This window comes from Mastomys coucha, unplaced genomic scaffold (genome assembly GCF_008632895.1).
Source record: "Mastomys coucha isolate ucsf_1 unplaced genomic scaffold, UCSF_Mcou_1 pScaffold4, whole genome shotgun sequence".
Classification (NCBI taxonomy): domain Eukaryota; kingdom Metazoa; phylum Chordata; class Mammalia; order Rodentia; family Muridae; genus Mastomys; species Mastomys coucha.
In genome coordinates, this window is record NW_022196910.1 from 3718652 (window position 1) to 3729698 (window position 11047).

General features: G+C 50.0%; 1 protein-coding gene across 1 annotated transcript in view; it reads right to left on the reverse strand.

Moving 5' to 3' along the window:
- Positions 1-11047, reverse strand: part of Notch3 (notch receptor 3) — a 47796-nt gene that overhangs the window by 15515 nt on the left and 21234 nt on the right. The window contains exons 21-29 of the mRNA XM_031349123.1: positions 9952-10084; positions 9617-9874; positions 9417-9535; positions 8503-9068; positions 6708-7040; positions 4761-4915; positions 4254-4476; positions 2904-2988; positions 620-782 (exon numbers count right to left, since the gene is read on the reverse strand). Coding sequence (XP_031204983.1) covers positions 620-782; positions 2904-2988; positions 4254-4476; positions 4761-4915; positions 6708-7040; positions 8503-9068; positions 9417-9535; positions 9617-9874; positions 9952-10084 — 2035 coding nt within the window. The remainder of the gene's footprint in view (positions 1-619; positions 783-2903; positions 2989-4253; positions 4477-4760; positions 4916-6707; positions 7041-8502; positions 9069-9416; positions 9536-9616; positions 9875-9951; positions 10085-11047) is intronic.

Genomic DNA, 11047 nt, shown 5'->3' on the forward strand with positions numbered 1-11047 from the left:
GGAAGAGGAGGAAAAGGAGGAGGAGGAGGAGGGGGGAGGAGGAAGGAGGAGGAAGAGGAGAAAAAGAAAAAGAAAGAACCAGGCAGAAGTGGTGCTGGAATAAGCCTTTAATCCCAGTACTTGGGAGGATGAGGTAAGTGGATCTCTGTGGGTTTGAAGCCAGCCTGATCTATAGAGTAAGTTCCAGGAAAGCCAGGGCTACACAGGAAGAAAGAGCTTGGGGGTGGGGGGGTAGGGGAGCAAACATCTTTAATCCCAGCACTCAAGAGGCAGAAGTAGGCAGATCTCTGAATTTGAGGCCAGCTTGGTCTACAGAGGGAATTCCAGGACAGCCAGGATTACACAGAGAACCTTGTCTTGAAAAACAAAAAGAGAAAAATAAAAAGAAATAAAGAAAAAAATAAAGAAAAGAAGGAAATCTTAATCTCATAAAAGAAAAAGTCCAGAACCCACATAGCCTCAAGGTTTTCAGTTGCATGCCAGCTTACATTCTGCTTTACTTTGCATGGCATTTCTGTCACTTACAGCCTAAAGTCTGGCTTAACACACACACCGGGTATAGAAGCCCAGATACTCCTCAGGTAGGACCAATGAGGGCCTCTTTGGGGAGGGCACTCACCAGGCCCTCGGACGTTGACATCCATGCCATCCGCATCTGCATCTCCCTGAGGTGGAGTCAGCGCCATGGCTGGTGCTACACGTATATCAGCAGCAACCAGGTGATGCTGGGTCCACTGACGACAGTCCACAGGCTCCTCAGCACCCATGCCTGGCTCCTCTACCTGGAGGGACACAGATGCAGGCTCTCATCTCCCATCTGGTGATGGGAGAGGCAGCACCAGAAAGGGGTGGGCATTCCCACGCGGGTTGCTGATGAAGCTGTATCCAGGTGTAGGAGACCGAGGACAGCCTGCTGTCTCAAAAAAATAAAATAGAGTTAGAAAGAGAGCTCAGCAAGTAAATGTACTTGCAGATTAAACGTGGCTCTCCACACATTGCCATGACCAACACATACACATATACACAAAAATAAATATTTAACTGTGTGGCAGTGGGGCATGCCTTTAATCTCAGGACTCAAGAGACAGAAGTAGGCAGGTCTCTGAGTTCGAGGCCAATCTTGTCTACAGAGTGAGTTCCAGGGCAGTCAAGGCTACACAGAGAAACTCTGTCTCGGAAAAAACACACAAATATTTTTTAAAAGAAAAAAGATATTTTTAATTAAATTATCAAAGCAAGAGATAACTTGCCACCAAGCCCAATGGCTGGAGTTTGATCCTGGAATCCACACAGTGGAAAGTGAATAACTCCCACAGTTATCCTCTGACCCCCACACTCACATGCCCCACACAGAAAAGAAATAAATAATATGTGAATGTAAATTTTTAAATTAACAAAATAAAGCTGTCATGGTGCCACACTCCTGTAATCTAGCACTCATGAAGCCGAGGCAGTATAAATAGTCTGACGCTGGTCTGACCTACATCAGACATCTATAGGAACTGGAGTTACAGACATCTGTGTGGGTGCTGGGAATCAAACACAGGTCCTCTGGGAGGGCAGCCAGCATTTAATTATTGAGCCATCTCTCTAGTCTCCAATTTTTTTAAATAAATATAAATAAATAAATAAATAAAAGAGCAAAATATTTGGAATTTTAAAAAATTAAGTGCAGTCCTCTAACCGTGGATACTTTGGATCCCTGGTGAAAGAAATATGGATGCTGGATGCTGTGACCCAAACCTGCAATCCCAGCTACTGGAGAAGCTGCAACAGGAAGACCTTTTTCTTATACACTACTCAGCCCTCAGGTTGCGTGTGTGTGCAAGCTTGTGTCCATGTGTATGGAAGCCAAAGAACCACCTCCTATGTCATTGCTCTCAGGCACTGTCCATCTTTTTGTTACTGTTGCTATTGTTTCATTTTTTGAGACAGGGTTTCTCTGTGTAGCCCTAGTTGTCCTGGAACTAGGCTCTGTAGACCAGGCTGGCCTCGAACTAAGAAATCCGCCTGCCTCTGCCTCCCGAGTGCTGGGATTAAAGGTGTGTGTGCACCACCACTCTCTGGCACTATCCATCTTCCTTTATGACACAGGGTCCTTCTAACTAAGAACTTGCTGAGAAGGCTAGACTAGCTAACCAGCCAGGAATTTGCTCTCTCCACCTCACCAGCACTGGGACTACCCGTGTACCACAGGATACCCAGCTTTCTTTTCTTTCTTTACCAACTGAGCCATCTGAAACTGGAAAGCACAGTCCAAATAAATGGGTGTGGCTCCTAAAGATAGATGGAACCCTAGACCAGCTGGGGACACTTTGAGTCTGGGCGTGCTGGACAAAGAACAGAAAAAACCAATCACTCTGTGGGCTAGCTAGGGTGTTCCCTCTAGGGCACTGGTTCTCATTCTTCTTAATGCTGCGACCCTTTAATTCCTGATGTTGTAGTGACCGCCCTCCAGCCATAAAATTATTTTCACTGCCACTTCATAACTAAAATTTTGCTACTGTTATGAATCATAATGTAAAACCCAGTGTTTTTCAATGGTCTTAGGTAACCCCTGTGAAAGGGTTGTTAACCACCCCCTCCCCCACCAGGGTTCACAACCCACAGGTTAAGAGCTGCTGCTCTAGGGTGACCCTAGGCAGACCTGGGAGCAGGAATCTGTATAAGGAGGAACCAGGTGACGAAGGGGAACTCCCACCCACCCAGGGAACCTGTGGCAAATCTCTGTTCCTCCTAACACAGCAACAGAGCCACATTAAGAAGAAAGTGAGGTCACACAGATGTGGTAATTGTCTGGGGCTGAGGCAATAGGGAGAAGAGAGACTTCCCTGGGCTCTCCAGCTGACCAGGGAAGCCCAACTTGGAACCCTGAAGGAAAGAGTCAGAGAAGCAGGTAATACCTTTAGTCTCTTAGCCTCTGGGCACTCCGAGTCATTCCAGTCTGTGGCCACCTCCCCCATCAGACTCTCACCCTTGGCCATGTTCCTTGGGGGAAACAGAAAGAAAAAGACGTGAGAAAGCATGCTAGAGACTTCTGGCCTGGGAGGAGGATTTAGGGTTCGGTTCAAGCAGAGGTCATAGAGGCAGGTCAGGGGTCAGGAATCGAAGAGGAGTCCTGGGTTGTTGACGATTCCAAGGATGGAGAGGAGGACAGAGATGAAGTTGCAGGAATCATGTCAGGTGGCAATCAAAATGTTTTCTCTTTCCACCTGTGTGTGCAGGTGTGTGTTTGGGGTGCATAGGTCTGAGGTCGATAAACAGGAATCCTCTTCAATCTCTCCTCGGTCTTGGCCATCAGGGCAGGGTCTCTCAATCATAATGAGAGCTCACTGATATGATTAGACTCACTAGTCAGCTTGCTCTAGGGACCAGGACTCCGTCTTCCAAGTCAGGCTACCATGTCCAGTGAGCATTTAAGGATTTTATGACATTCATACAGGTTCTGAGGATCCAAACAATGCTCTTCAGGCCTGCTCAGCCGTCCTGAGCTTAAAGTCCTGAGCCACACCTCACATCTGAGATGGTCAGAATCTTAAGGTGAACTCAGAGTGGAGAGGGGCACACACAACGGAACAGGGATACATGAGGATAGGTGAGACAAACTGCAGGGGACAGAGGGAGTTATCTTCTCATAATTCTGATAAAGGAGTTATCAACGCTCATGGAAGAGGAGTTACTCCTGTGACGAACAGGATAGCCAGGATTGACACATCATGATGAGGAGTCAGGAGTTGTGGTGTCAGAGGGAAGGGTTAAGATCAGAATATACTTATAGGCATTGAGGAATAAGTCAAGTTGAAGGTTTGGGATTGAGGATCACCAGGGAATTAACACTGGATTGGGTGGAAACCAGGGTCTGAGGTAAGGTCAAAGGTGCAGGTGGGATGAAGCCATAGATGATTCAGGAATCACCAAGGATACAGTCCTGGTCGGGGACAGGTTGAAATGACAAAAGTCTTGAGGTCAGCAGTCATGTGGGAATAAGGCTGAATTTTGTGAGGTTAGTTCAGGATGGGGTCAGGGAAAGATATGAGTCGGGAAATGGATAGAAATAGAAAATCAAGTCAAGGGATAGGGGTTGGGGCAATCCCCAGGGATCATGGGGTCATAGGTCAAGAGGATTAACACTGAAGCCCCAGATGGAGTCTGTACTTAGGTTGGGGTCAGAGGTTGGAATATGACCGAGGTGCGTATGATCCAGAGCTTACAAGGGCTCGTAGTTGGGGATATAGAGCAGACGAGGTTCTTACTTCATGCCCAGTGCATCTTGTCCCACAGGCTCCCTCCGGCCCTTGTGGCCAGCTGCTATGTCCTTGTGTAATGCAAAACCCTCAGGGAACCAGAGGGTGCTGTGCTCTCGCTTGCGCCTGGCAACCATGACACCCAGGATGAAGATGACCAGTAGAAAGACAGCCCCTGCCACCAGCAGTGGCAGCAGTGGCACGCTCTGCTCTGGGGGCTCCAGCGGCTCTCCTGTAGGACGGAAGCAGCAGATGAGCCTTCAGCCAAGTAGCAGAGCAGGAACAAGCAAGCGGATTTCAGTCGTGGGTGATGCTCGGCTATAAGCAGGGCTGTAGCCATGGAGCAGGGCTACAGGTTGCCATTTTAAGTGGCTCTTACCCATGGGGTTGGCTTAGCTATGGGACAGAGCCTCAGCCAGAAGATGGGGCTTCACTCACGGGGCTCCAACCATACTATAGGATTCCACCATCTCTGGGGCTACATGCTCTAATGTCCCTCTCTTCTTCCCACCTCACCTCGCACATCCCGGAGTGGGTATGGGAAATCAAGTCGCTCCACGGCTGACAAGGCTCCCAGGTAGTCAGCAGCACTCTGGGCGTCAGGGAAGCAGTGGTCATTCTCAGCCGACTGCAGACAGAGCCGGTTGTCAATCTCCAGCATCACTACAGAGCTGCGGGGACAGAGCAGAGGGACCCAAAGGCTCAACCCTCGTCTATAGCATCCTAGACACCCGACCTCCGAGAGCCACTCCGTCTCCACTCTCCATGTCTCTACCACCCATCCAGCTCTCGGCTGGCATCCAACCCCACTTTCTCTCCCAACAGGTCTTATTGGTCACCAGTGTCCCAAAGCTGTGAATTCAATAATGTCTTCATTCGCCCTGGTGGAGTCTGTTGGTGTAGCCCTTTGCTGGGACAGTGTAGCATGTCATAGTTTCTCTAAAAGCTTGCTTTTTCTCCTCTACCCTTCTTTGTGGTATTGGAGATGAACTAGGGCGGGACCCTGAATGTACAAGGCAGGTTCTCTCCCACTGAGCCACACCCTCTGCTGTCCCTCAATGCTTAGATCTCTAAGAGTCCTTAGATCCCTTCTTCATTTCCTTCTCTCCTGCTTCCTTGTCTCTCCCTTCTTTCCTTCCAATGGCCTCCAACACCTCAGTCTTCATCCCTCAGTCATCTCCCGGGGCTCCTCCCCAAACCTCAAGACCCCCAGAGAATAGCAAGCTCCACGGTGGCCCCTGCTTAACCCTGTGTCCTCATCACTAAGCCACGTTAGCCAAGAAAGGGCCCGTGCATCACCTCACCCATCTCCTTGACTTCTGCCTGCATCCAATCAGAACCCACAAACCACAGTATCTTTAAAGTACTGCCCTCCTTTCCTTGTCAGGGCCCAATCTTCAGGCCCTGGTCCGTCCTCAACAAATGCCTCTCCCACTCCAGGTTCCCCCTACCAGGTGCCAGTGAGCAAGTTCTACAACTTTCATGAGATGAGGGGGAAGGGGAAAGAAGAGAGGTGGGAGGAAAGAGAGTGTGTTTCAGGGGTGATAATGTATGCCTGTAATCCTAGTACTTGGGAGGGCTGAGGAAGAGAACCATGAGTTCAAAGCCAACCTGGACTACAGATTGAATTTCAGGCCAATGTCTATAAAACACAAACAAAACAAACAACAAGAAGAAAATAACAAACAAGCCAGCAAAATGGCTCTCAGGGCAAAGTGCTTATCGTGCAAGCCTGACAACCTACTGAGAAGAGAGAACTGACTTCACTCTGTTGTCCTCTAACCTCTACATGCATGCAGTGTCATAAGTGTCATGGCACTTGGGGACCCCCACACACACATCATACACATGATAATAAGTCCCTTGTTGTTGATGTTGCTTTGGGTTTTGTTTTTTTGGGACATGGTTTCTCTGTGTAGCCTTGGCTGTCCTGGAACTCGATCTGTAGACCAGGCTAGCCTGGAACTCAAGAGATCCAGCTGCCTCTGCCTCCCAAGTGCTGGACTGAAGTCGTGCACCACCACTGCCTAACAATAATAAATACTTTTTAATTAAAAGTTATTTTTTAAAAGAAACCCACACATGCCTTTAACTGCTCTGAAAACAGACTGCCTCTGAATAGCACTAGCTCCGCTGTGCAGTTTTGCAATGCCACCCTCTCACCCAATCCCATAGCCTCCCTACTTTCTCCCAAGCAGCACACTCTAAGATTTAAGAGACATTTTTCATTGTTACCGCAAGAAGGTGCTGTCACCTGCGTTTGAAGAGTGAAATCTCAGCGCTGTACCTAGGCTTCCTGTAGTGTACGCAGGATGAAACCCACCCATAACCAACCCAACAGACACTGAAAAATCTGTGGAAGATACATTGCCAAGAGCTCTCTCAACTAAAAAGTGTGAAACAGGAGGTCTGGATCATGGGTGCCCTGACCACTGTACCCAGCCCTGGGTCACAGTCACTCACCCGATCACCTCCGGATCCAGCTCGCGACGGACCCGGGATTCAGAGCCAGGGCTTGGCCGGTGGTAGGGGAAGACCATGGCCTGGCCACGTGCGTCCAGGCGGAAGCGCAGGGAGGTGCGCAGAATAGCGCTGAGTCGCTGCAGAAAGTCGGCACTGGAGCGCAACAACTCTTCGGGAGGCAGAAGAACTGTGAGGACCAGAACCCCTCGGGCCAAAAGGGCTGGGACCTCACTGGCACAGTCCAGCCCATCCCAGCCACATTCCTCAGTGTTGCAGCCCTGGTCACAGCGGCCATCTGCAAAGTGGTCGGCGCAGTACTTCTCATAAACTGGGCTGGGGACAGAAAACACAAAGTCAGAGAGTCTTGGGGTCACCTAAATGCACACACAGAGGAGAGCAGTACTGGACAGTGCTCACATGGGGTCAAGGGGAGGGAGCGGATGTCTTGCATGTGCTTTCTGCAAATGTAGTAGTTGACTGCATAAGTTCTGTGTTCCTAATTTGAAATACTTGGGACTAAAACTATTTCAGAGTTCAAATTAGAGCTTTGGAATATTTGCACATATGCTTAAATATTATATATGCGAATAAATGCAGTGAGCTATCTTTTTATAAATATTTTAAGATAAGATCTCGTGTATCTCAAGCTGGCCTCAAACTCCCTTTGTTAGCCAGACAGGCTGGTATACACCTCTGATCCCAGTAACTCCAAAGGCAGAGACAAGGATGTCTCTGTGTGTTCAGGGCCAGCCTGATCTACCTAGCCAATTCCAGCCAGGGCTACATACTTGAAACCATATTTTTAAAAAAGAAAACAAAACTGTGTGTCTGAGGGTGACCTTGAACTTATCCGCCTGTTCCACCTGCTGAGAGCCGGGATGGCAAGCACATGCCACCTCTCACAGTTCAGGTGGTGCTTGGGACCAAAGCCTGGCTTTGTGAATGTTAGACAATCACTCCATCAATGGAGCTACATCCCCAGCCCCTCTATACATAATTTATATAAGGCACCTCAGGGATGAGGCCCAAGTCTAAAAGACAAAAATACACATACCCAAAAGTAACTCTATATTTTTAGTGTGCCTGACTTTGGTGGTTGTTTTATTTCCACGCTGGGGATTGAACCAAGGGCCTCATGCCATCTAGGGAGGTGCTCTGCCACTGAACTACATCCCAACCTGTGTCTGAATTTTGACTGAAACTTGTCAGTGAGGATGGAATTTTCCTCTGTGGCATCATGCCCACGCTCCACATGATTCAGGGATTCAGGTTTAGGATTTAGGATGCTCAACCAATATCAGAATAACAGCTATTAACTGAGCACCTGCTGCGTGCTACTGTCTTGCTTCTGTTTGTTTGTTTTTGTTTTGAGACAGGGTATCACTGTGTGGCCTTGGCTGGCCTAGAACTCACTACAAAGACCTGCCTGTCTATGCCCCCCCAAATGCTGGGATTAAATGTGTGAGCAACTAGACCCAGTTTAATTTTTTAAATTTTAAGAAAGATTAACAAGTCATAAGTGTGGACAGATGGAATGTGTAACTGCAGGCAGACAGAAGCAAATGGGCAAGATATGTAGGTGAAAATATAAATGGGCAGAGATGAGGCACATAGGTGGAAACAGGCGGATGAAACCACCAGTGCCCTGGTGGTAGCAGCTGTGAAAAAATGAAGGGACAGCCCATTAGACAATCCAAAAACGGACTGACAGGCAGATTGGGACAGATGTGGCTCACTGACAGCACAACATATAGATGGACAGAAGAACAGAGTCGGGGTGGGGGTGGGGGCTCACTTGCAGGTGCGGTCGCGGCCACCAGAGTAGCAGTCAAAGTTGTCATAGAGGCAGGCTGGAGAGCTGCAGGCCGGGTCACACCGGCTGTTATTGAAGAGACGCCAGCACTGCAGTGCCTCACACTGCCTCCAGGGGTCGTCCACGTTCAGCGAGCAGTCACCGCCGTCCCAGCCACAGCCTGGGCTGTTGCACTCACGGTCGCAGTTCTGGTCCCCTCGCTTGGCCTGGCAGGCCGCTCGTGGGCAACGTGGCTCCTCGGGGACCTCAGGGGCTGCAGAAGGGGTCTCACAACGCGGGCCACCCCAGCCCGGAGCGCATACACAGCGGAAGAAAGGGACACTCTGTACAGGTAAGCACGAGCCCCCATGCAGACAAGGGGCAGAGGCGCAGCTGGTGTTAGTAGCTCCTGAAGGTGACGCCCTAGAAACTCGGCAGGAGGGCCCGGACAGCCCAGGAGGACAAGCACAGCGCGGTCCACGGGCTGTCTGCTGGCATGGGATACCCACGGGGCACTGCAGCTCTCGGCAGGAGCGTGCCACCCGCTCACAACGCAGACCCCAGAATGGCTAATGGTGAAGTGAGGGGACAGAAAGAGAAAAAATTGGTAGTTAAGAAGAAACAGGAGGGTGGAAAAGAGAGAGAAGAGTGGAGGTCAAGACTTGTGAAATGATGAAACCACCCTCCCTCCTGCCCCCAACCTCTCCAATTCCAGCAACCTCCCCTTTCCTCTATTGACCTCACTTTGAAGATAAACCATACCCAGGAGGCAACAAAGCCAAGTCAGTTTCGCTAAGCTATACTCCAAACCATAATTCAGCATCTCAGAACCTCTTTTCCTTACAGACATATGCTTCCTTTTAAGCCACAAGCCTTTCCTTTCCACAATGGCCTCCACCCCTACTAGTCATACCTACCTGGACACAGTGACAGGTGAAGGTCAGCCCACCTCCACGGCCTAGGCTGGGACGGCACTGGCCTCCATGCTGACATGGCTGGGACTCACAGGGGGACAGAGCAGTCTGACAGCGAGGCCCTGAAACAAACAGATGCAGGAGGATCAGCTAGAAAGGCAGAACCGCATCAGGTTCCCGGCCAGCCTCTCTGTCATACTTACCTGTGAAGCCAGGATGGCAGATGCAGCGGAAGTGCCCACCGGGATCTTGTAGGCAGTCCCGGGTATGTGCTGCATGGCAAGCACCCGGGCGACATTCATTGATGTCTGCTTCACAGTGCAGACCTGTGTATCCTGGGGGACAGTTACAGCGGAAGCCACCCACCAGGTCCACACAGGTGCCATTGTGTAGGCACCGGACGCCCAAGTCCAAGGATGGGCCTGGGCCACAGTCGTCCTCATTGATCTCACAGAGAACTCCTAGGGTATAGGAGAGTGGTCAGTGGAGGCTAGAAACTCAGCCTCTTACCCTGCCCCCAACCCTGGCTTTAACATACCCAGTGTGCCAGGCGGACAGGAACAGAGATAGCGGGCCACAAGATCAATGCAGGAGCCTCCGTTCTGGCAAGGCTGGGAAGCACACTCATCTATATTATCCTCACAACTGTCGCCAGAATAGCCAGCTGGACACTGTATTGAGGCAAGAAAGAAATTCACTCAGCCCTGAGGGGCACAGACATGCCTCGGCATACCTGTGAGCACACAGAATCCCACCACAGAAGGACACACATAGACACCCAACACATAGCCAGTATAGGGGGCAGACTTACCCAGTACAAGGAAACATACTGTGCTTGTTATTTTGTGTGCGTGTATGTGTGAACTTGATCCAAACCTAGACATATCTGGGAAGAGGGAATGTCACTTGAGAAACTGCCTCCTTCAGATTGGCCTACAGCATGTCTGTGGGGCATTTTCTTGACTGCTGACTGATGTGGGAGGGCCCAGCCCACTCCGGGTGATGCCATCCCCAGGCAGGTGGGCCTGAGCTATATAAAGAAGCAAGCCAGTAAGCAACATTCTTCTGTGGTCCCTGCTTCAGGTCTGGCCTGTAGTTCCCTGCCTTGGGCTTCTTTCGTGGCTTCCCTCAATGATGGACAGTAACTTTTCCTCCTTCAAGTTGCTTTTAGTCAGGGTGAGACTAGGAAGGCCACCAGCGCACTCAGAACAGAGGGAGATATGGCCGTGAAAACATGCAGAAAAGAATACCCAGGTACCCCAAATCACATGTCCAGACACAATGGCAAGTCACTCATACCCAGAAAGAGACACAGAACTAGAGACAGAAACTCACATGGCCCAAGTCCACCCACAAAGACATGAGGGTTAGGAGCTGCAGAGATGGTTCAGTGGGCAAGAGCACTTGCTGCACACACGTGAGGATTTGAGTTCAAATCCTCAGTACCCACTTAAAAAGCTAGGTGTGGTCTTCTATGTCTGTAACCCAGGTGGGGTGGGAGAGACAGGAGGATCACTGGGACTCACCATCTACCAGCCTAACTCAAGGTTCAGTAAGAGAACCTCGAGGGAACAAAGTAGAATGATAGAGGGGGACACCTGATGACTTCCCCTGGCCTCTACACACACACACAC